At 50.0% G+C, this 25,368-nt stretch overlaps 1 protein-coding gene across 4 annotated transcripts; it reads right to left on the bottom strand.

Moving 5' to 3' along the window:
- Positions 1-1,639: 1,639 nt before the first annotated feature.
- LOC121145370 (cartilage associated protein) lies at positions 1,640-25,150 on the bottom strand. 4 transcript variants are annotated; one of them, XM_040964170.1, is made up of 7 exons: positions 24,645-25,150; positions 18,103-18,252; positions 13,638-13,809; positions 9,029-9,157; positions 6,628-6,773; positions 4,211-4,294; positions 1,640-2,117 (listed from the first exon to the last, which is right to left on the bottom strand). In XM_040964170.1, the coding sequence occupies exons 1-7, from the start codon at positions 25,113-25,115 to the stop codon at positions 2,064-2,066; spliced, it is 1,206 nt and encodes a 401-aa protein (XP_040820104.1). In that variant the 5' UTR covers positions 25,116-25,150; the 3' UTR covers positions 1,640-2,063. The 4 variants fall into 4 exon arrangements, with proteins under 4 accessions (XP_040820104.1, XP_040820108.1, XP_040820115.1 ...); XM_040964174.1 differs by lacking the exon at positions 4,211-4,294 and having other exon boundaries at positions 24,645-25,144; XM_040964181.1 differs by lacking the exon at positions 9,029-9,157 and having other exon boundaries at positions 24,645-25,144.
- Between the last annotated feature and the right edge of the window lie 218 nt (positions 25,151-25,368).

The raw sequence follows: 25,368 nt of genomic DNA, 5'->3' as shown, positions 1-25,368 counted from the left end.
CAGGGACACAGGGTACCTCATCCATAACAATACTGACTTCTCAGCCAAGCAGCCCTCTGGGGACAACGGCAATGAAACCCAGATGAGGCAGGCCATTGACCTGGGGCGCGTCTCTCCGGAGAAACCAGTGTAGGGAAAGAGGGGAGAGCAGGAGAGAAGAGGAACAGAAGGCTAATGTGTCTGGGAATCACAGGACACCTGCAAAGTGTTGAATTAAAGCGATCCCCATGACACAAAGATGCCCACCCCCAACTCTGCCCCTTGTTCATTCTTTTCCAAGCCACCATGGGAGAGAGTTGTGTCTCCTAGCTGTGTCTCCATCCCTAGCAGGCCCCATCCAGACACGTGGCTTTTGTAGAGGGAAATGGGGTGAAGCAAGTAAGCGTGCTCGGCTTCCAGAATGCCACACCACATCCTCCAGGTCTTCTCCAGCCTCTGGGACAGCTCCAGCTCTGTCTCTTGGGCTGACTTCTCTCTGCCCAGGAAAAGCAGGGTTGGCCTCAGCTCCTTCTGGGACTTCTCAGCACAGGCCAGCGGCCCCAGCCTGCCTCCCAGCTCCAGGCCACTGGCAAGCTGAGAACTCGGCAGTGGGATCAGGTGCGCCTACCACCCTGCACTTCAGGGCCAGGGCCCTCGTGCTCTCCTAACACCATGCACCTGCTCCTCCATGGCCTGTAGCATCTTTATTGCAGAAGAGCCTTCAATGGGCCACTTGCCTTCAAAGGCACTCCCCCAGGAACTGGCAGAGGCTTACCAGAGCTTTCTCCTGAGAGCACCCCAACAGGTATCTCCCACCCTGAACTCAAACCCCTGTGTGTCAGGCCCTACTGGGGACCTAGCCCTACTCAGCTCGCCCCAATTTACTTAACAACTGGTGACATCCACCCCAACGGCAGACAGCTGCACTTGCACCAAATTCCTTCCTTCCTTCCCCACGCATTCCACCTTGCAGGCCAAAAACCCCGAGGTCTTCCTCAACTCCCCTGGCAGTACATGTCACCTGTCAGCAAATCCCTCAGGCGCTCTGCTTCAACAGTAAATCAAGCGTGGACAGCTCTGCCCTACTCTCTGCCACAGTTCACATCCAAGGCTGGGGCCTCACAACAGCTTCTAGAAGGCTGTCTCCCACTTCCACCCTTGCTGACTCTCGGCTTCTGCACACAATGGCAGGTGGCATGACCCCTGGACAAGGTCAGCTGCGAAGGCACATCTCTGCTCGCTCATCCAGCTGGCCCACACTGGCCTCTCTCTCTTGCATCACCTCCCTCTTTCCCTCCTCCCATTCGCTCCCCCATGTTGGCTTATCCTAACTGCCCCTTGGCCAGGTAGAACCAGGGCTCCCTCCAGGGCGTGGCATGCCTGGTTCGTCTCTCCTGACACCTGCTATTCCTCTGTGGTCTCGGCAGCCTCATCTCCAGGACTGCTCACCCCTTCCCTGCCTTATCTTCCTCCATAGCTTTGACCACCATTCAAACTCCTGTACAGGAGAGGATTTCAACAAGTGTATGGGAAAAAGCAATTAAAAGTATGAGACTATTCGGATGCTCCAATTTTTTTCTTTTGGTACAAAAACTTTCAGAAACATAGAAAATACATATTATTAAAAAAAACTATGAAGGGATTTAAAAATTTCTTTTGCACCATAATAAACTTAGCTTTTTTTCTTTTATAATAAAACGGGGGTACTTATATACTTATGACTAAAATTGGAAGAGCAGAGAGGCCAAAATAGGTTGGCACAATTACCATTTTTTGGGTTTCTTTTTCTTATTTAAGAAATTATAATACTGATTTTCTTGGTAGGGAAGAGACAGGGTAGGACTGTCCCTCCAGCCAAAGTGGGGAAGACAGGTGGGAAGACAGGAAGATGACAAAAAAGGAAGACAGGTTTGAAGATGGGGAGATGGGAAGACAGGTGCAAACACGGGCTCTCCCGGTTCCACATGGTAAGAGTGATGGGTCTTCCCTTTCACCTTGTAAAGGGAAGGCTCTGAGGTATCGACCACCCGGGCTACTGGGAAGAGAGGATGAAGAATCTGTGTGTCCTGCCTGCCGCTGGGGACTCAGCTGGTCTCCTCCAGTGCCAAGAGGTCATCCACGTACTCCACGACTTCTCCCTGGAAGAGAAAACAGACACCTCCATCAGGTGGGCCACCTGACTTCCACAGAGCTGGGGAGTGAAAACAGGGAGCCCCTGCCAGATGCTGGCCTGGGATGAAAGGCAGCGTTGTGTCTGCTGGTCTGGAGCCCCCCAGGAGGGGACCTGGCTTCCGTGGCAGGTGGGCTTGGTGGCATGTGTTCTATGACACCCCCTCACCCCCGTTCCCCATAGCAGGTAGCTTGCATGAAACAGACAGTTCCGCCAACTTCCGTGAGAAGCTGCTAGGGCACCCGCCTCTGGGGTCCTCTCCCCAACCCCCTCCTCTTCTTTCAGCAACAATGCTCCAGGTGAATGTGTTTTATCAGCTTCCTCCCTACACCAATGACAAGACCAGGGCCCGGGATGATTTTTCTTGCCTGGAGTCCAGGATACAGAAGGTGCCAAATAAATGTGTTAGAGGACCAAGGATTGAGGTGCTGCTGGAGTGAATGACAGGATGGCCTCCTGGGAGAACAGCAAGCTATGTCCATTGCTGTCCATTCCTCCACTGCTCCCTGCAGCAGCCCGGCAACCTCCCCCTTTCCGTGCACAACACATCCTTCAACCACTCCCAGTGACGGCTCTTCCATGGCATGGCATCAAATGATTCTACAACCAGTTGTACCTTATCATGAAGGAACACACTGAGAGAGAGTGATTAGAAATGTCAATCCCAGAGAAGGAGAACATGTTTACAGCAAGCACGTAAGCAATTAAAACAAAGTAGAAATGGAGCTGGCATTCTGGTATAGCAATCTAAGCCATAGACTGACGCCCCAGCATCCCAAATGGGTGACAGTTCAATTCCCATCTGCTCTACTTCTAATCCAGCTTCCTGCTGGTGCAAATGGGAAAGCAGTGGAGAATGGCCCAGTCCTTGGGCTCCTGCACCCACGTGGAAGACCCAGAAGAAAGTGCCTGGTTCCTCATTTTGGCCTGGACCAACCCTTGCCACGGTGCCCTTCTGGAGAGCTGGCATGCAAAAGCAGGTTAAGCCTGTTTGCAATAGCATCAGCATCAATCCCCAGCTGCTAATGCACCTGGGAAGGCAGTAGAAGAGGGCCCTGCCACCCAAGTGAGAGACCAACAAGGACTTTCTGGTTCCTGGCTTCACCCAGACCTGGCTGTTGCAGCCAACTGGGGTGGAAACAGTGGAAAGAAGATCCTTCTTTCTTTCTGTGTGTGTGTGTGTGTCTCCCACTGTCTGTCACTCTGTCTTTCAATACATAATACGTTTCTTTTAAAATTTCTTTAAAAAAATAAAGATAGTTGGTGAACAGGTATGGCATAGCAAGTTGATTGGTAAACCTGCATCCCATTTTAGACTGCCTGAGATCAAGTCCTGCCTGGCATCCTGTTAGTGCCTGGAAGGCAACACCTGATGGCTCAAGTACTTGGGTCCATGCCACCCACATGGGAGACCCTGATGGAGTTCTCCAGGATCCTGGCTTTAGCTTGGTCCAATCCTACCAGTTGGGCCCATCAAACCAGAGGACAGAAGATAGCTCTCTCTTCCTCTCTTCCTCCACCCATTCCTCCTCCCCCATCAGATGTACAGAGAGGAGGAGAGACAGTGAGGAAGATCTTCCGTACGCTGATCCATTCCCCACGCAGCCGCACCGGCCAGGGCTGACCCAATCTGAAACCAGGAACTCAAGAGCTTCCTTTGGGTCTCCCAGCCATGTGGGAGACCCAAGTGGATTTCCAGGTTCTTGGCTTCTGACTGGCCGAGCCTTTGCCACTGCAAGTCATTGGGGGGAGTGAATGGACAAATGAAAAAAAAATCCCTCTGTGTGCAACTACGACTTGCAAATCAATCAGTCAATCAACAGGTGGGTTGGTGCCAGCTGTGGAGGCTGGCAGCGCTACTCTGTGCACGTTTCTGCCACTGGGAAATGAGGCCTCTTCGGGCAGTGTCCTAGAAGCTATCTTCCTCCAGGCTGCCATTGTGACTCTCATCAGGAAACCTTCAGCCAATGTTGTTCTCGAGGTTCCCTCCTGGTTCTCACATCAGGGATGACTCGGCCCGCCCCGATTTAAGCCAGACACGTGCTGTGCGGGCAGACATACCTCATCATCGTCCATGATGTGCTCCTTGGCAAAGCCATACAGCTCCTTCTGTAGTGTCGTCACGTTGAAGAACTGAACCGCTTCCTGTTCAGGCACAAGCAGAGCACAGCATCACGGGTGGGTGTGGGATGGGGTGGGACAGGAGCTGTGGGAGTACTGGATTTCCTTCTGGGGTGATGAAAATGTTTAAACAATAGTAATGGTCGCACAACCCTATGACTATACTAACTACCGCTGAATTGTAGCCTTAAAAAATTCAGTTCTACAATCAGTGAATGTTGTCTCAGTTTAAGAAAAAAAAAAAAAAACAAATGATGGCTAATCCTAAGTGAATGAGAGCGTGAGCAAGAGAATTTGCGCCATCAATGGAGATAAGATGGTGATGGAAGATATACCAGGAGTCTTCAGAAGTTCAAAAATGGAGGACCAGCAAGCACAGTGACATAGCAAGCTAATCCTCTATGGCGCCGGAATCACATATGGGTACCAGTTCAAGTCCTGGCTGATCCACATCTGATCCAGCTCCACACTAATGGCCAGGGAAAGCAGTGGAAGGTGGCACAAGTTCTTGAACATCTGCAGCCATGTGAGAGACTCAGAAAAAAGCTTCAGGGCTTCTAGCTTCAGATCAGATCAGGTCTGGCCATTACAGCTACTAGGGAAATGAAGCAGCAGATGGAAGACTTCTCTCTCTCTCTTACACACACTCTCTCTCTGCCATTCTGACGTTCAAACAACATAAATAAATCATTTTGAAAAGTGCAAATTTTATATTTGGAAAAAGCTGTGTGTGGATTTCAAATGATTTTGTACAAAAAATAAACACCTTTGAATTCTATGTTCCATGACCTTTACCAAATAGCCCTGTGTTATGACAAACCCAGAATAGCATGCACACATTCCAAAGAAAACACAAGCCAAGAGAGCTATGACCATGTTATGGTTTACATAATAGTGTGGGTGTCCCCTTACAGGTCATGTCCCTAGAGTCTGATGTGAGTGGTTCGTAGATGAAGGGTGGAGATTTGATTTAATCATGGTGTCTAGGAGCCGGGGCTAGTCCCTGGGCATGCCCCGGAAGCTGACTTGAGCCTAGCTACTCTTTCTCTTCCTGCAGGCTCATCACTGGAACCTTCCTCTATATGAAACCCACCACCTGCCATTGCATGAGATACCTGACTCTGGGTCACCATGTCTGGAATTGTGAATCTCCTTTCTTCCCTAAATGGCTCCTCTCGGTGGGTCAGTTAAAAGGAACAAAAAGCTGATTTGCACCAATCAGAAGAGCTCTTTTGAGGAGCTGGTGCCGTGGTATAGCACATAAAGCTCCTTCCTGAGGTGCCAGCCCCCCATGTGGGCGCCAGTTACTCTTGTCTGCCCTATCTCTGATCCAGCTCCCTGTTAACACACCAGGATATCAGAAAGTTGGCCCAAGTGCTTGGGCCTCTGCACCTACATAGGAAACCTGTAAGAAGCTCCTGGCTCCTGGCTTTGGCTCAGCTCAGCTCTGACTGATATGGCCATTTGGAGAGTGAACCAAAGATGGAAGATTTCTCTCCATCTTTCTCTGTAACTCTTTCAAATAAATCAATCTTTTAAAAAAAGTTCTTCTGAAAATCATGTTTTTAGTAGAGTTCCCCAACATTACATGTAAACCAAGGAGCTTGTTAACCAAGGGGTTCAATAGTGCAACATGCAAGTCTACCACGGAGGTGTTAAAAAAAACTAAAAAGTAGGGGCTCAGTACGGTAGCCTAGTGGTTAAAGTTCTCATCTTGCATGCACCAGGATCCCATACAGGTGCCAATTTGTGTCCCAGCTGCTTCACTTTCTAGCCAGGTCCCTGCTTGTGGCCTGGGAAAACGGTCAAGGACGGCCCAAAGCCTTGGGACCCCATACATGCATTGGAGACCCAAGTGCTTGAGCTCTTGGCAGCCATGCAGGAGACCCCAGGGGAGCTCCAGGTTCCTGGCTTCAATCCAGTCCAACTTGAGCAGTGAAGCTTTTGGGGCAGTGAATTAATGGATAGAACATTCTTTTTCTCTGTGTGTAATCACCCTGCATTTCATATAAATACATCAATATTTAAAAAAGAGAGAGAGAGAAACTGAATAGGCTTAAGAGCTGATGGATGGGGCCCAATACAATGGCTCAACTGGCTAATCTTCATCCTTATGTATGGAGCCTGGAACCCAGTACTTAAAGGCAGGGACCCAGGACTTGAACCATCACCTGCCTGCTTTGCCTCACAAGGTACATATTAGCAGAAAGCTGGAACAGACACGGAAGCTGGGACTGGGATGCAGCTTTCTTGGCTGTGCCAAAGGCCCAGGCCAATCCTTTCCCTCCAGACATGAAGTGCTCTCTGGAAGTTGAGTATGAGGGTGGGAAAGGTCAGGCATGGCCGTGTTCACTCACCTGTCTGGGCTGGAAGTGCTCGTCCGAGAGGCCCCACTTGTCCCTGTGGTACTGGTAATACACTAGGTTTTGTTGCATGACACTGTCGTGCTTGTCAAAGAGCAGGTAGCTGACTGCACACGGGGCAGCATTCTTCAGGTCATTCACTGGGGGGATGGGAACCAAGGGGGCAGGCAATCAGCAAAGGCAGGCCCTGTGAGACCCTCCCAGGCCTGCTTCCCTCAGCATCCCACCACAAGGGGTCACCAACAGGCCTGTCCCCAACAGTCCTGCCTTTGGAAAGCCTGTACCAGAATCGGTCCCCATGGGCAAGTCACTGACAACAGCCTCAGTGACAGTGCCAAGGTCAGTTTTGAGACATGGAAGCTCCTGGCTAGGCAGTGGCCTTTCAGAAACACTTGCGTATCACCTCCAGTTCTGGGAACCAAGGCTGGTCCCAGAGGAAACCAGCTCTGGGCCAAAGAGAGAAAATGGATGTGAGGCTTATCAAACAGGATCACAATCTTCTACAGGTGGACCCTCCTACAGCCAACTGGTCAACCCTAAGACCAGGGCACCGCTTCAAGTTGGCAAAAACTTGAAGTGTCACTTGGTCCTGCCACCTGGGCAGTGGGGGGTGGTTGGAGGGTGCCCATGCCAGCCTCCTTTCTTGGCAGAGTGCCTTCAGCTCAGGGTTTCCACAGGCCTTGGTTTGTCTCAGAGGTAGGAAGGAAACAGCTAAGAGGAGAGGCGATAAGACGCAATACCCTGAATATTTATTTGTTCTGGTACCTTACATTCAAACTTCCAACACTACGTTAGCCAAACTCTGGTTGGCTAGTGTAACCAGGAGCTGGGGCATGAATAAACTGTCACCCAGTGGTTGTCTCCCATCGTGACACCTTTTAAGACCAGAAAACCTTCTAGTCAGTCACATGATGGCAAATGAGCTTCAGCACATGGAACACCAGCCCTGAAGAACTGCACGGCTGCAGACAAGGTAGAGAGTTCAGAAGAGAGGAGACTTTGAGAAGGCACTTTGGCTCATCCTGTGCACCTGTCACCCCAGGTAGCACAGGCAAGGCTGGAGGTTGGGGCCCCACTCGGGCCACAGTTCCTGAGAGTCATAGTGCATGAGAGTCTCAAAGGACCAGGGAATCGCCAGGGTCCAGATATGCTGGCAACAATTCCCAATTCCAAGCTCAGAGGACTGGAAGATCTTATGGCTTATATATATAAAATATATATAAGTCTATATATATATATATATATATTTAAGTATTTAACATGCATGCATATTTATATGTATATATGTATATGTACACACATACATGTACAAACACATGTATATATTCCATGTCTTTAGCCTACAGCAGATGGCTGGGGCTGATGTGATGGCTCTAATGGCTAATCCATTGTTTGCAAGTGGTGGCATCCCTGATAGGCACTGGTTCATGACCCAGCTGCTCCACTTTCCATCCAGCTCCCTGCCTGTGGCCTGGGAAAGCAGCGGAGGGTGGCCCAAAGCCTTGGAACCCTGCACCCATGTGGGAGACCTGAAAAGAATCTCCCAGATCCTGGCTTTGAATCAGCTCAGCTCCAACCACTGTGGCCATTTGAGGAATGAACCAGCAGATGGAAGATCTTTTACTCTATGTCTCCTCTGAAAATCTGCCTTTCCAATAAAAATAATAAATCTTAAAAAAAAAAAAAAAGGAATAAGGTAGGTGGCAGCTACAGGAAAAGGGGACCCAGCAAGGAATAGAAGTATCACAGTGGGGAAAGGAGGGTGACAGGGTGACAGAGCCAAGGTCACCTCTCACTTTGCCCAAGGTATCTCTGATATGGGCAGGCCACCCCTGGGTGTGAACAGTGACCCAGCCCATCTATGCTGGCCGGGTCACCTGCCATCTGGGGCCCTGGCACTTCATGGGAGTGGAATGGCGCCTGCTGCACCTGTGCCTAGCAGCCCTCCTGAAAGACCCACCCACCTACGGCTCCTGCCAGGGGCCCTGTGCACTGTCAGTTATACAGGCAAAGGAGGGCTGGAAGAGGCAGGTGCAATAGAGGAGGCAAGGCCATGGAAAGGGAGAAGGAAACAAGCATTGACGCAGCCATACTTGGCCCTGTGCTGGAACCCTATACTCTTCATGTCTCCGAGCTCAGCTCATGAAGCCTCTCGATGCTGGGGATAATCCCATCACTGGACACATGTGGGGAAACTGAGGCACAAAGCAGTACCCAATAGTATTGGTGGGACTGCCTGGGCAGCAGGAAGTCTGGCCCAGAATCCCCAGGCCATGTTGCCTTTTCATGCATGAGGCTGTTTGCACGACCTTGAACTCAACAGCCAGTGGTGAGAAAAGCCAAGTCTTATAAGGATTAACCCCCATGATCTCCAGGCTCACAGAGGATTACTTACACTTATAATAAGCAAACTGCAAATAATGATACATGGTGGCCACAAACTTCTCCACTGGGTAGCCTCCAATCACCGGGGTGAGGTTCTCTTCACACTGTATCTTACATTCCAGAACTTCTATATAATGATCTGAAATACACACACACACGTTTTCAAAACAATGCATCCATTGCTTCCTTAATACACAACTTCCACCTCCTGCCTAAATGATAAAGGTGAAAGAAAAACACCCATAACATGTAGGACAATGGACTGAAATATTTAACAAAGTACGTTCAAATGAGTAAGAAAGGGCGCCAGCATTGTGGCACAGTGAGGAAAACCACCATCTGCAATGCTGACATAACTATGGGTGCCAGTTCAAGTCCCAGCTGCACCACTTCCAATCCAGCTCCCTGCTAATGTGTCTGGGAAAGCAGCAGAAAATTGTCCAAGCCATTGGTCCACTTCCCCCACGAGGGGGAACCCAAAGAAGCTTCAGGCTCCTGGCTTCAGACCAGCCCTGCTGGTTGCAGACATCTGGGGAGTGAACCCAGTAGATGCAAGAGTTTTCTTTCTCTCTCTCTCTCTCTCTCTCTCTCTCTCTCTCTCTCTTTCTCTGTAACTCTGCCTTTCAAATAAATAAACAAATCTTTAAAAATTAAAATAAATCCATAAGAAAAACACACAACACTGTCATGAGATGCTTTCCTTCTTCTGTAATTAAGAACTATAATCATCCCTAAAATTATTTACATTGTCAAACTGGCAAACTTTGACAGCACCCAGTTAGAGAATGGTGAAACGCATGTTGTCACTGGTGGAAGCAAACCAAAAACAAATGTTTCGGAGAACAATTGGGCAAAACGTACCTAAACACACACATCCTCTGACCCAGCCCCTGTACTTCTGGGAATTTGTCTTTAGGCGCAGACATATACAAACCCTGTTGAACAGTACATAAACTGGAGGGTGACATAAATGCCAAGCACCAGGATGATGGTTAATAAATGACAGTACATACACAAAAGAGACTAAGGTGAATTGTCCAAGTGTCTGGGTCCATTCCAACTCCCAGCCCACGTGCAGCCCTGGCAGGCAGGGGCAGGTAACTCAAATGTTTGTGTTCCTACCACCCATCAAAGAGACACACCAGCTTGAATCCCTAACTCTCGGCTTTGGCCTGGCCTGCATCCAACTACTCAGGCATTGAGAAGTGAGCCAGCATCTGCTCTCAGATTCCCAATCTCTCTGTGTCTTTCTCTCTGCTCTCTGTCAAATAAATGAACGGAATGTATATAAGAAAAAATTTCAAAGTCTGTTTTATTTATTTGAAAGGCAGAATTACAGAGAGGAAGAGAAAGAGAGAGATTTCCCATCCACTGGTTCTCTCTCTAAATGATCACAATGGCCAGGGCTGGGCCAGGCTGAAGCCAGGAGCAAGGAGTGTCTTCCATGTCTCCCATGTAGGTGCAGAGGCCCAAGGCTTCGAGTCATCTTCCACTGCTTCCAATACATTAGCAGGATACTGGATCATTAGTCAAGCAGCTATGACTCAAACTAGTGCCCCTATGAGATGCTGGCATTGTAGGTAGCAGCTTTATTGACTACAGCACAGTGCAGTCCCATAAAACATTTTTTTTTAAATGAGAGTACTATGGGGCCTGGGGAAGTCGCCTAGTGATTAAAGCCCTTGCTTTGCATGCTCTAAGATTCCATATGGACATTAGTTCGGGTCCTGGCTGCTCACCTTCCAGCTCCTTGCATGTGGCCTGGGAGAGCAGTGGAGGATGGCCCAGTCTTGGGACCCTGTACCCACGTGGGAGATCTGGAAGAAGCTCCTGGCTCCTGGCTTTGGATAGACTCAGCTCTGGCCGTTGTGGCCATCTGGGAAGTGAACCAGCAGATGAAAGATCTTTCTGTCTCTCCTTCTCTCTGTAAATCTGACTTTCCTACAAAAAATAAATCTTAAAAAAAAAAAAAAGGAAAAGAGCTTTCAACTTTTCACTTGGAAGAAATATTTCACAGCTTCTCTTTGGCATATCTGAACTGCCAACATCATACATGCTTAGCTTTGGGGCCATTATGAAGTAAAATAATGGATGTTTGAATACAAACAATGCTATTAAGTGACCAACACGCAGTGGTGTATAGCGTGTGGATGCCCTGGGCAGAGAGGTGACTCACAGCTTGGACCACAGAGTTGAGATTTAACTCACTTCTCACAGAACATATGTGGGTCCCTGTCAGCCACGTGGGAGATCTGGATGCAGCTCCAGCTACTGGCTTTGACCTGGCCCCAGTCCTGGCTGTTGTAGGCATTTGGGGAGAGAACCAATGGATGGAAGATCTGTGTGTAAGAGTGGGTATAGCAGCCCAAGGTTCTGGGTCATCTTCTGCTGCTTTCCCAGACCATAAGTAAGGAGATGAAGCTGTCCCTGGAACAAGTCATATGGAATGCCAGGGCACCAGCCCCATGATTATAACTTAGTTTCTTTCACCATGGTGGGGGGTGGGAGGGTGAGGGGGGGTATCATGGAGTATCCCTCTGCCCTCCAATTTTTTTTATACATGTTTGAAATGTTCCATAACAAAAGTTGTTATTCAGAATAAAATTATTTGTAGAAAAAGAAATTCATGAACAACAACAACAACAATAAAAGTGACTCAAGGAAAACAAATCCCGTATTCAGAACTTCAAAAGGGATGTGACACTACATTATGTCCAAGTGTCTTTTTTTTTTTTTTAAGATTTACTTATTTATTTATTGGAAAGTCAGATATACAGAGAGCGAAGGAGAGACAGAGGGGAAAATCTTCCATCCAATGATTCACTCCCCAAGTGAGCGTAACGGCCAATGCTATGCTGATCCGAAGCCAGGATCCAGGAACTTCTTCTGGATATCCCACACGGGTGCAGGGTCCCAAAGCTTAGGGCCGTCCTCAACTGCTTTCCCAGGCCACAAGCAGGGAGCTGGATGGGAAGTGGAGCTGCCGGGATTAGAACCAGCGCCCATATGGGATCAAGGCGCGTGCAAGGCGAGGACTTTAGCCGCTAGGCCACACCGCCGGGCCCCTAAGTGTCTTTTTAAAAGATATGTATTTATTGCATTTATTTGAAGGGCCCCAAATACTTGGGATATCTTCAGCTGCTTTCCCAGGTGTATTAGCAGGAAGCCGGCCTACCATGCCATATCTCCCTCATTGCATGGGGTAACCCACATATATTTACAGAGAAATGGATGTTCTCTTCTTTTAAATAAATGCTGTGATGTAGCAGGTTAGGCTGCAGCCTGCCATCCTGGCGTCCCATATGGCTGCTGGTTTGAGTCCTGGCAGCTCCACTTCCAATCCAGCTCCCTGCCGATGCGTCTGGGAAGGCAGCAGTAAAAGACAGCCCAACTACTTGGGCACGTGCATCCACGTGGGAGATCCAAAGAAGCTTCTGGCTCCTGGTTTGGTCTGGCCCAACTCCAGCTGCTGTGGCCCCTTTGGAAAGAACTAGCAGATGGAAATGTTTTTCTACCTCTGTAAGTCTGCCTTGCAGATACACACATCTTTATGAACAAACAAACAAACAAACAAACGAGCAAATAAATGTCATTTACTTGTGTATACTCTACATACTCCCCGGCTTTTACTTTTATCTCTGCTGGGGATAAGAACCTGGAATGAGCATTAAGACCCTTATTTCCAGAACATTAGGGATGGATCGGTGTCCCCAAAACACTTTCAGGAAATCCTTGGCCACTGCCAATTTCCTGGGGTGACACTGCCCATGAATAGAAACCAAGGGATAGCTGGGCTACCTATGGGTGCTGTTTTTGGTTTTCCTTCTTTTTCTTTCCTTTTCCCCGTGTTTTTAGATAAGGTACTCATATTATCTTCCTAAGCAGGAGATTTCAAAACATCACCACTACTCTCCTTCTACCTGTGCATATTCCAGGAATGTCCTAGGTCAGCCGGCAATGAAGCAACGTCGGTGAAGCCCCCTCCTCTTCTGGAGCCCGCATTCCACATGGATGCCTGGATCAAATCCCAGATGCTTCACTTCCCATCTAGCTCCCTGCGAATGTCCCTGGGAAAGCAACGGAAGATGGCCCAAGTGCCTGGGCCCCGGTACCCACACAGGAGACCAAGAAGAAGCACTAGCTAGCTGACTATAGAGCAGCCCAACTCTGGCTGTTACAACCATGTGGAGAGTGAACCTCTCTCTGTAAGCCTGCCTTTCAAAAAATGTTATAAATCTTTAAAAAAAAACCTAACTAAATAAAGAGAATATCCTATGATTGAAGTTTTCTGGGGTCCACACAGCCCAGAGGCCCAATATTTTCCCCAAAGCCTGCGGAGTATCTGGGACTGAGCACGGCTGACCCTGCTGTTACACAGGGGATGATGGTACAGCATGGTCCGCAGGCCAGGGCTGGAGCATTCTCTCAGCTCCTTTGTCCAAAGCTCCTGCCAGGTCCAAGGCTAATCTACATAGGCTTCGCTTTCAGGTCACTGGTGGATATTCAATCCAGGCACCTGAGAAGACATGTAGACAGAGAGGTGGCACTTCGGGCAGACACTATCAGCTAGGGTAGCTGTGTTCTTGTGTGCCAACACACGCCCCCCCCCCACCACCAACCTGCTATGGAGAGGTAGAAGTCCTTGAAGTCTATGATCTCCCTGGAGCCCTCGCAGGCCGCAAGGCACTCATAGAAGGCTTTGAAGAAGTCAGGCAGGGCCAGCTCCATGTCCGTGATGGACGTCCTCCAGTTCTCGCCATTGTACGCCCGCACGGCGCGGATGAACAGGCTCTGGAAAGCAAGGAGAAGCTGCTGACGCCGGCACCCACGCACCAAGAGCGACGACCGTCAGGTCCTCTTGCAAGGAAGTGAGACCCCCACAAAGCTCTGTGCTCCCCAGTGCTGAAGAAGCCTCATTTTAGGGGCAGGCATTTTATGCAGTGAGTAAGCGGTGCCGGCATTCCCTATCGGGAGCACCGATCCCGAGTCCTGGCCTCTCTGCTTTTGATCCAGCTCCCTGCTCATGCGCCTGGGATCCAAGCAGAAGGTGGTGTGAATGCTTGAGCCACCACCACCCACACAGAGACCACAGCAACTTTCAGGTTCCTGACTTCAATCTTGCTGTCGAGGATATTTAGGGAGTGAGTCAGTAGATTAAAGATCTCTCTCATTCCTCTTTATAACTCCAGTTTGGTTTTTTTGTTTGTTTTTTAAAGACACCACTTGGGGGCCCGGCGCGGTGGCGCAAGTGGTTAAAGGTCCTCGCCTTGCACGCCCGGGATCCCATATAGGCGCCGGTTCTAATCCCAGCAGCCCCGCTTCCCTTCCAGCTCCCTGCCTGTGGCCTGGGAAAGCAGTCGAGGACGGCCCAAAGCCTTGGGACCCTGCACCCGCGTGGGAGACCCGGAAGAGGCTCCTGGCTTCGGATCGGCATAGTATCGGCCCGTTGCGCTCACTTGGGGAGTGAATCATCAGACGGAAGATTTTCCTCTCTGTCTCTCCTCTCTGTATATCCGCCTTTCCAATGAAAAAATAATAAAAATAAATCTTTAAAAAAAAGACACCACTTGGGATGCCCACATCTTTTATTACAGTGGTTTCAAGTCCCAGCTCCACTTACAATTTAACATCCTGCTGATGGGCACCCTGGGATGCAACAAATGCTGGTTAAGGATTTGGGTCTGTGCCCGTTGCCCATGTGGGAGAGACTCAGGTTATATCTCAGGGCTGCTGCCTGCCCTTGGCCTGGCCCAGCTCCTGCTGTAGCAGCAAATGGGGAGTGAAACAGCTGATGGAACATCTCTCTCCAGCTGTCTGTTTCTGTCCCTCTTTCAAATAAAAATTTAGAAAATGAAGCCACATTGACTTCAAACAAGAACTCAATTAACGGCTTTCTTTTTTTAATTATTTAATTTATTTTTATTTGAAAGGTATATTTACAGAGAGAAGGAGGGACACAGAGAACAAGATATTCCACCTTCTGGTTCACTCCCCAAATGGCTGCAATGGCCGGAGTTGAGCCAATTTGAAACCAGGAGTCAAGAGCTTCCTCTGGGTGTCCCACACAGATGCAAGTGCTTTCCTAGGGCATAAGCAGCAGGGAGCTGGATTGAAAGTGTATCAAACAGGACCAGAATCAGCATCCACATGAGATGCCGGATCCATCATGTGTAGGATTAATCTGTTGAGCCACCACACCAGCCATCCATGGCTCTCTTTATATCCAGATTTCTCTAACTTGTTTCACTGAACTGTGAAGTGGCAGGTATGCATTTAAAAAAAAAAGTAACAGGGCAACAGCCGCGGTGCCAAAGGATAGGAGGGAAATAATTAGCAGTGATGGAAACAGAAAATTCCATGTTATAACTCATTGACCTGCATACACAAAACTGGCAAATAGATTATAAATAAACAACCTACACCTCAATACAGCTGAATCCTACACTTGGGAAGTGACCTAAGTTGCAGGACAGGAACTTGATGCCCTGCTCCCTCAATAATGATGCAAGAGATGGGAGTGCCACGTGCCAGCATTAGTCACCAGGAAAGGCAGCCAGGGGCCAGGTGACACACACTCCATGGCCCCGCCACTCCTGGCTGACTCACCACACGCAGGAGAAATAGCCCAGCTGCAGGATACAGCTGAGTCTCCAAACAGAGGCCTCATTACATACAAAGCCTGTGAAGTGGCAGAGACCAGCCTGGGCCTGCAAATAAGCCTGGGGTTCTCCATCTGGAATGCCTTCCCAGCAGTGGAGGGCAACCCTGTTGTACTTGGCCATCAGACTTTAGACCTCAAACAGCAACTGAGGCTCTTCTGAGAGCGCCCAGGCAGGGGCAGATGCTGGTAAGACACCAGTTAGGATACCCTCATCCCATAGCACAGGAACGCTGGAAACATCGCTCTGGCCTTTGGCTGTGGCTTCCTGCTAACACGGACCTGGGAGGCAACAGTGATGGCTCCGTGAGCTGAGTTCCTGCCACCCCACTAAGACCTCCACTGAGTTCCCAGCTTCTAGCTTCAGTCCTGGCTGGGTGCTGTTATGAGTAAGTGGATAGATGCTCTCCCTCTCAATTAAATAAATAATTTTCTTAAAAGATTTATTTTTATTGCAAAGTCAGATTTATAGAGAGAAGGAGAGACAGAGAGGAACATCTTCCATCTGCTGGTTCACTCCCCAAGTGGCCACAATGGCTGGAGCTGAGCTGATCCAAAGCCAGGAGCTTCTCTGGGTCTCCTATGTGGGTACAGGGTCCCAATGCTCTGGGCCGTCCTCTACTGCTTTCCCAGGCCACAAGCAGGGAGTTGAAAGGAAAATGGGGCAGCCATGGAACACTACTTGTCTGGGAACTTTTTAATTAAAAACAAAAAATTATTTAAGGGACCTGGCAATGGTAGCCTAGTGGCTAAGCTGGGAGAGCCCTGCCCCTAAGGCCAGATGAGCCCTCCGATGGCAGCATTCAGGCCTGTGAAAGGCTGGAGAGGTCTCCTGTGCAAAATGAAGGGGCCTCCAAGAAAAGAGACCTCTGCATGCCACACTGGAGCCCCTCCCAATGAGAAAGCAGGTGAACAGGCCTGAACAGGCCCAACATACAGCTTTTCACACACCCAACGCATCATCCTCTATGTTCCACCCTGCCCTCCACCGTCCTCACCCCAGCCTCCCAGCACCTGGGCTCGGTACGTGGGCCATAGCCAGGGCTTGAAAGATTAGCCTTTTCCTCTCTTGGCTGCCACGTTTCATTCTCACCAGAATCCTTCTGCAAAGACACATAAGCCTAAGGAATCTCTACGCTGTTGAATTGGCCTCTCTCACTCCTCTGTATTCTCTACCTTACGTTAGATGTATGTGTGTGCGTGTGTGTGTGTGTGTGTGTAAAAACATACATCTTCTAGTTTGAGCAAAAACAGACACTCAGGACAAGTGTTTAATCCAGCACTTGGGATGCCAGGGCGTCTGGGGTTCAAGTCCTGACTCCGCAACCTCATTTCCAGGCACCTTGCGAGACTGCAGGTGATAACTCAACAATTGGGACTCTACCAACCATATGGGAGATGTGGCTTGAACTTCTGTCTCCAGGCTTCAGCCTGGCCCTGCCTAGTTAGTGCAGGTATTCGGAGAACACATTGCTGATTGGAATTCTCTTATTTTTCCTCTGTCTCTCTCTTCTCTATTCTTCTTTCTTCCTCTCTCTCTCTCTCTCTCTCTCTCTCTCTTTCTCTCTCCCTTCACCCTCTTCTCCTCACATACACACACAGCTATTCTGTCTCTATCACTTTGCCTCTGAAACAAATGAAAATTCTTAAAGGAATGGATGGGGGTGGGCAGGACACAGTACAGAAGCACAGTGGATTAAGCTACTGCCTCTGACACCAACATCTGTATGAACCCTAGCTCAAGTCGTAGCTGCTTTACTTCTAATCCAACTCCCTGCTAATGCTCCTTGGAAAGCAGCAGAAGATGGCTGCCATGCACCTGGGAGACCTGGATGAAGCTCCTGGCTCCTGGTTTCAGCCTGGCTGTTACAGCCATCTGGGAAATGAACAAATGATGGAAAAATCTCTCTCTCTCTCTCTCTCTCTCTCCTTTCTCTCTCTCTGTTTCTCTGTCTCCTCCTCTCCCCCATAACTCTACCTTTCAGATAAACAAAATAAATCTAAAACACACAATGAAAAGAACAGCTGTTTACACTTCTTTGTCCTGTGTGCCTAGTCATTTCTGCATGATACCCAAGATACATCTTACAACTGAATGATCAAAGAATCAATTCTCAAATGCAGCATTTAAATGAAAGGCAGCTCTAAAATCATCCCGGAATATAAAAAAAAAAAGTCCTCCAATGACAACTCCTTCAGAACAAGCCACCTCACCATAAATGGCACATCATCAGCAAAAAGTAAAACCCATTCTCACGTGGTGAACAAAGCCAATCATTTGTGCAAAAAAAAAGTCAATCGTTTCTATTATCATAATACTCATGAAGCTTCCCTGCAAATCCCCCAAGGTCTTGGAGGTCAACAGTCAGCTGTTCCTGAAGATGCACTTCTTCGACGCCTCACTACACATGCAAAACGGAACACACCTCATACGACTTAGTTTCCAGGTCTTTGATGTGGTCCTCGGCACCAGGCAAGCTCTTATAATAGGCCATGTTCCTCTTCATCATCTCATCATCCGGATGCTTCAGGAGAAACGTGTGAGCTGCTGCGATGGCTTTTGGGAGATTATTTGCCTAAGAAAAAAGACAGACCACAGCTACTCAATGGGTGCTGCTTTTGTATGCTTGTTTAAAAGATTTCGTTTTATTGGAAATGAAGATTTAGAGAGAAGGAGACACAGAGAGATCTTCCTTCTGCTAGTTCACTCTCCAAATGACTGCGATAGCTGATCCAAAGTCAGGAGTCAGGAGCCTCTTCGGAGTCTCCCATGTGAGTGCAAGTTCCCAAGGCTTCTGTTGTACTGTTTTCCCAGGCCACAAGTAGGGGGTTGGAAAGGAAGTGGAGCAACCAAGATATGAACAGGCACCTATAGGGGATCCTGGCACTTGGAGATGGAGGGTTAGCCAATTGAGGCATCATGCTGGCCCTTGGGCATTGTGTTTTTTTAATAAAAATGAAAATGGCAGCTCCAGTTTCAAGGATCTTTGTGATCCTACGCAGTATTTTCAGCTATGGGGTCAGTGGCTGCCCACCCAGATCCAGCCCAGCCACTCTGCATGGGCATTCATCTGCCAGAGGTGACCAGCTAGGCGGCCTCCATGTGTCTCTTCTTCCCACCTGCTCTCTGCTGCCGCCCTGTGTGGACCTGAGCAGACACCTTTGCCCTCCAGCAATCTCAGAGACTCACAAGCAGGTGCAATGCGGGGATGAGGGATAGATGGAAAGGAAGGCTGGGATCCTTCATCTCCTGGCTTCCTCCTCACACATCACCCTGGGCTGCTAGGAAACCCTTAAGATAAAAGCCACGGCTCCTTTCCAGGCATTCTCCATGCAGCTTCCCTGGGTCAAGATTCCAGAAAGTGCTTTTCCCCCTGTCCCTTTGGGTTAGGGGCCAGTTATACCCTGCTATTACTAGTTCTGGGGTACACACTATTCCCACATGCTGCATACACCCTGGCAAAAAAAAAAAAAAACTGTCCTATAAGAGCTGCCACTGTAGTGCAGCATGTTAGGTTATGGTTTGTGGTGCCAGTAGCCATTATCTGAGCACCGGTTGGTGTTCCACAATTGCTCTGCTTCCAATCCAGCTCCCTACTAATGCACTTGAGACAGCAGCAGCAGACGGTCCAAGTGCTCAGGCCTCCGCTACCCACGAGGAGACCTGGAAGAAGTGCCTCACTTTAGCCTATCCCACTGTTGGCTACTAGGGCCATGTGGAGAGTGAACCAGCAGATGGAAAATAACTCTTCCTCCCTTTCCATCTTTCAAGTAGATAACTAAATCGTCAGAAGTGTCTTATGAAAGTTTTCTCAAATTATTCCATATGACTGCAACACATCCTTCATGGTAGCACCTTTACAAATACATAACTTTCCCAAATCTCTCACAGAGCTTTCTGCTTGTACTTCTATTTTTAAATTTTATTTTGTATTTGTTTTTATTTGAGAGAGAGAGAGAGAGAGAGAGAGAGAGAGAGAGATCTTCCCACTGGCTCACTCCCTAAATGCCCACACAGCTGGGCTGGGGCCCGGCCAGTCAGAAGCCTGGAACTCCATCTAGTCCTCCCATGTGGGTGGCAAAGAACCAAGCAGTTGAGCCATCACCTGCTGCCTCCCAACATGGACATTAGCAGGAAGCTGGGGAAGAGATGGAGCCAGGACTAAACCCCAGGAACTCCAATATGGGTGGCAGGCATCTCGAGCACTGGCTAACCTGTGTCAAACGCCTGCTTACTTCCACTCCTGACAACCTCACTACCTTCTCCCTTACTCATCCAACCACTCAGCTCTCTCTCCCATATGCAGGCACTCTGGGAATTGAACATGTAGGGACAAGCAAAGCAAAACAGGATGGCGATGGAGAGAACCTGTCTTCATGGCCTGTACATTCTAGTAAGTTCTCCGTGTCTCAGTAAACTCCGTGGATTCTGTGCTCCCACATTTCACACTGCCCAGAACTCGTGACTTGCGTATCCATGGGTACCCCACCCATCAGACGACCAAGCCGTGAGTCAAAAGATCCACATCTACATTCCCAGCACCTGGACCAGTTCATGGAACTAGGAAGGATACCGTGAGAATTGCCTGGGTAGAGGGTCGGTAGCAGTCTGAAAAAAGCCCTGTTCTCTTGGCAGGAGCCTGGCAGGTTTGAGGGGAAAAGGAAATTAGGGAAGAAGCAGCAGGAAGATGCTGCCAAACCTGGAAGAAGGAGGAAGGGGGGCGTGGAGAATCTTTTCCCCAAACTATGAAGTTTCCCTTGGGTGGGCAGCAGCAGCAGGCCCAGGAACCTTGGAGATTCAGGGTTCACGACCCAGTTGGCAACGTTCAAAGGATAGAAGCCCTTAGGGGGGACAGCTGTGCTGGCAACAGGTGCTCCTTGGTCAGGAAGAGAGGGATGTGGATGCTTCCCATGACCAGGCCTAGGGAGACCCCCAGACTGATGTAATCACCACACAGCCTGGTGCAGGACATATACAGAGATTCAGAGTGGCATCGGAGGCGGAAATCTAGGAAATCTGGCTTGGAAAGAGAAAAAGATATCTGAAGGCCACATCCCACATTAGTGAGTCAGTTCAAATCCTGGTTGCCCCACTTCCAGCCCAGCTCCCTGCTAATGGTCGGGAAGGTCATCAATGATGGCCTGAGTGCACAGGCCCCTGTCACCCATATGACAAGACCGAGATGAAGCTTCCGGCTTCAGCCAGGCTCAGCTCTGGCATGGTGGTTACTTAGGGAAGGAACCAGCAGATGTTTCTCTTTCTAAATAAGTCTTTCAAATCAATCATTTAATATAAAAAATCTGAGACTCATAGGGTGGGCAGCACCCCTCTGCACTGCTGTCCCACAATTTGAGCCTAGGCATATTGAGATGATGGTGAGTGGTACTGAAGGGAGATTCCAGATGTCAGAGCTGGTACTCTGGGAATACAACAGCGTGGTTTATAGCAGGGCTGGATATGCCAGCGCACAGGGAGCCTTCTGCCCATTCGGCAGAGTTACACAGAACATCTTCTATCAGCTGATTCACTCCCCAAATGTCCACCACGGCAGAAGTTGGGCAAGGCTTCTTCCAGATCTCCCACATGGGTGCAGGGGTCCAAGCACCTGGGCCATCTTCTGCTGCTTTCCCAGGCACATCAGCAGGGAGGTGAATCAGAATTGAAACAGTCAGCTGGGCCTACCGAGGTAGCCTAGTGGCTAAAGTCCTCACCTTGCGTGCGCCAGAATCCCATATGGGTACTGGTTCATATCCTGGTTGCTCTACTTTGCATCCAGTTCCCTATTTGTGCCTAGGACAGCCACAAAGATGGCCCAAAGCCTTGGGACCCTGCACATGCGTGGGAGCCCCAGAGGAAGTTTCTGGCTTCAGATCAGTTCATCTCTGGCTGTTGTGGTCACTTAGGGAGAGAACCAGCAGATGAAAGATCTTTCTCTCTGTCTCTCCTTCTCTCTGTAAACCTGCCTTCCCAATCAAAATAAAGAAATCTTAAAAAAACAAAACAAATAAACAAACAAAACATGTGAAACAGCCAGAACTCGAACTGCTGCCTACATGAAACGCTGGTATTGCAGGCAGCTGTTTAACTCATGAAATTATAATACCAGCCCCAGAAGTTTTTCCACGGCCTCCCATTTAGGATCTGAGTTCTACAAAATGGAACCTTTTCCCGAAGAAGAAATTGATGCTGTCACCTTCCATTCTGATTCTCTCTGCCAGAACATGGATTCACCCCAGGGCCACCAAGCCTTGGACAGACCTGGAGCAGGTGCTGGAGTAGGTAGGGGAATCTACCTGCCAGGGACCACACACGTGGGAGCCACCAGCTCTCATGAGAAGACCCCAGCTACATGTCAGACAACGCCAACCCTAAACAGGCTTCAGGGACCCCAGTGTCCAGGTCCAGCAAGGAATAAGGTAAGGACCTGTTCAGGCCCCAGCTGCTCCACTTCCCATCCAGCTCCCTGCTTGTGGCCTGGGAAAGCCACAGAAGATGGCCCTAAGCCCGAAAGAGGCTCCCGGCTTAGGATCAGTGCAGCTTTGGCCATTGAGGCCACTTGGGGAGTGAACCAGCAGATGGAAGACCATTCTTACTGTGACTGCCTTTCAAGTAAATAAATAAGTCTTTAAAAAAGAAATTTTAACTTTTTGATGAGATCTGAAAACACTAAGGTGATATTTTACTGCCTTCTAAGCAAATGATTGCTCCCAAGTCCTCTAAAGGGTTTTGAAGAGGAGCTATGAAACCCGAGCTCGCCTGCTGAGGCCGATCCACTGCACACCCCACGGCCCCACCGGTCACCACACACCCCACACCGGTCACCACACACCCCATGGCCCCACCGGTCACTGCACACACCACACCGGTCACCGCACACCCCACGGCCCCACCAGTCACTACACACCCCACAGCCCCACCAGTCACTGCACACCCCACACCCCACACCGGTCACCGCACACCCCACAGCCCCACCAGTCACCACACACCCCACACTGGTCACCACGGACCACACGGCCCTACCAGTCACTACACACCCCACGGCCCCACCAGTCACCGCACACCCCACACCCGTCACCGCACACCCCACGGCCCCACCAGTCACCGCACACCCCACACCCGTCACCGCACACCCCACGGCCCCACTGGTCACATCAAACAACACACTCTCCCTTCCCCCATCTGTTCAAGTTGTCATGGATTCCTGTACCCAAGAAATCACAGCTTTAGGATCTTCCGGGTCTAATAATAAATTGTTTTCTCCTTGACTTTGTGACTTAAATTTCATTCAGACTGTTTATTTTGCCAAAAAAAAGTATCAGGCAAATCATTTTTAGCTTTTAAAAAAAAATGCTTTTAAGGAGCCAGCTGTCACTTTCAATGTTTTGGAATTTTATAAATCTCATCCCCCGGTTCTATTTTAAAATTAGCTTTTCTGTTTACTGCCAGGACAAACATTCACAAAACTGATATTTTATATGAAACTGTAACTAAATTTAGAAATAGCCCAGCATTTCTCCTTTTGTGGTTCAGTGTGACTTTCTTGCTCATAGCAATGCAATCCACAAGTGACTCTGCTTTGGCTGGAAATGTGTAAAAACAGACTTTTCAGGCGAAAGGAGTCAAACAAAGTTTAAAAGCACAGCAAGGGCCCAGTGTGGTAGCCTAGTGGCTTAAGTCCTCGCCTTGCACACACTGGAATCTAATATGACTGTCGATTCTAATTCTGGCAGCCCTGCTTCCGTTCCAGCTCCCTGCCTTTGGCCTGGGTTGAGGACAGCCCAAGGCCTTGGGACCCTGCACTGACGTGGGAGACCCAGAGGATACTCCAGGCTACTGGCTTCAGATCCGTTGCGGCCACTTGGGGAGTGAATCAGTGGACAACGGAAGATCTGTGTCCCCAATTCTGTGTATCTGACTTTCCAATAAAAAAAATAACTCATAAAAAAAAAGCACAGCAAAACTTGTACCTGGGTGGGGAGGCGCCTTAGTTAGCTGTGGCCTGTAACGCCAGCAGCCTCTATTGGAACACAGCTGATGTCTCAGCACCTCTGCCTTGGTCTCGGTTCCCTGCTCAGGCAACTGGGAGGTAGAGGAGGCTGGCTCAAGTGCTTGGGCTCCTGAACGCACACAGGAGACCAGGGAAACCCCAGATGAAATTCCTGGCTCCTGGTGTTGGGGGATGGGGGCATGAATCCCCAGATGGGCTCTCTCTGGTATTCTGCCTTTGAAATAAATCTTCTTAAAAGAATCTATCTTGGGAGTCTTAGGTATGCCATGGGTCTTTCCGTGCAGACATTAAAGCAAATGCAACATATTTCTTTTAAAAAAGTGTCCCCAACGGGACAAAGCAGAAAGCAGGCTTTCAGGGGCTTCTCTTCTGAGACAATTCCAGGGACGCCGCTTCGCTCAGTACCAGGGAGCTCGGCTCATTCCTAAATTGTGTAGGTCCTCTAAGGGCAGGGAGAACTGCAATTTGTGGCTATTTTTAGTCACAAATTAGGCAGAAAATAAGCATCTCCAAAGACCAGGAAGCTGTGTTAAGTGCTAAAAGAGAGAGTGTGGGGGGTGCACCAGGAGAGCCACCCCTTCGACCAATCCCGGCTCACATGGTCCCTTCCCTCGCCTCAACTTCCTGTTCTCCTAACTGACCCGCCCGGCTCCATGGGTCCTCTGCCACTTTAGGGCCGCAAAGTCATCACTCATTGGAGACAGGGCAATATGGATGGGTCAGGAAAAATTCAAATCACAGGGAACATCCCCAAGACTCTCTGAGTGCCAGACGCTGCGCTGCTGTCCACGTGCGCATCCCTTGCCTTTTATAGCATGGAAGGAGGAGGCGACCTCCGGAAGGGCTGGCAAAGAGGTGGGTCCAGAAAGGGCAAGGGGAGGTGGCCGGGACCTGGGGGCAGGGGTGTAGGTCGGGAGGCGGGAACGGGCGCGGCGTGGGGCGGGGCCGACCGCACTTGCCTTGAAGTAGGCGAACTGCAGAAACTTGTAGGGCTCGCGGCGCTGGAAGTCGGCCAGCACTTCGCGGCTGGGCTGCGACTGGCGGAAGGCCGGTAGGCCCTGCTTGCAGCGTTTGAGGCAGTGAGCGCGGCGCAGCAGGTCCCCGAAAAGGCGCAGCTCCGGGTAGCGCAGCAGAGCAGCGGAGGCTTCGCCCTGCGGCGCCACGCTGCAGTTACGATGGCAGAAGGCCTCGCTGTCCCGCAGCAGGCGGTGCAGCCGTAGGCTGATCTCCAAGTAACCCACGCTCTCGGCCCAGTGCTCGCTGCTGTACTGGTCCAGCGCGTGCCTGTAGGCAGATTCGAGCGGCATCAGTTCATCCCGCGGGAAGCTGCGGAAGCTGTAGCGCTCGTACTGGGCGCGCCCAGGGCGCAGCGCGCAGCCCGCGCATAGCACCGCCAGCAGGGCGGCGGCCGCCCGGGGCCCCGGCACCATGGCACCCGGCGGAGCGGAAGGAAGGACGGAGCAGAGGAAGGAGGTGGACGGCGCGACGCGGCGGAGGGGCCGAGGCTTAGGAGGCGGGCCGCGGGCCGCTGGCCCGCCCCGTCCGGCCGCTCCTCCCCGCCCCGCCGGGGGATGCCGGCCCAGCTGCGGCCGTGTAGGGGGTCCTAGGTGAAGGCGCCCTGCCCTCTGGTGCTCGCTCAGCGCCACGCGTACTCTAGGCTGTGCCGTTTAGTCTCAGGGACGC

The sequence above is a fragment of the Ochotona curzoniae genome, unplaced genomic scaffold (genome assembly GCF_017591425.1).
Source record: "Ochotona curzoniae isolate NIBS_2020 unplaced genomic scaffold, NIBS_Ocur_1.0 contig_1302, whole genome shotgun sequence".
Classification (NCBI taxonomy): domain Eukaryota; kingdom Metazoa; phylum Chordata; class Mammalia; order Lagomorpha; family Ochotonidae; genus Ochotona; species Ochotona curzoniae.
This window is presented reverse-complemented; position numbering and strand designations above follow the sequence as displayed.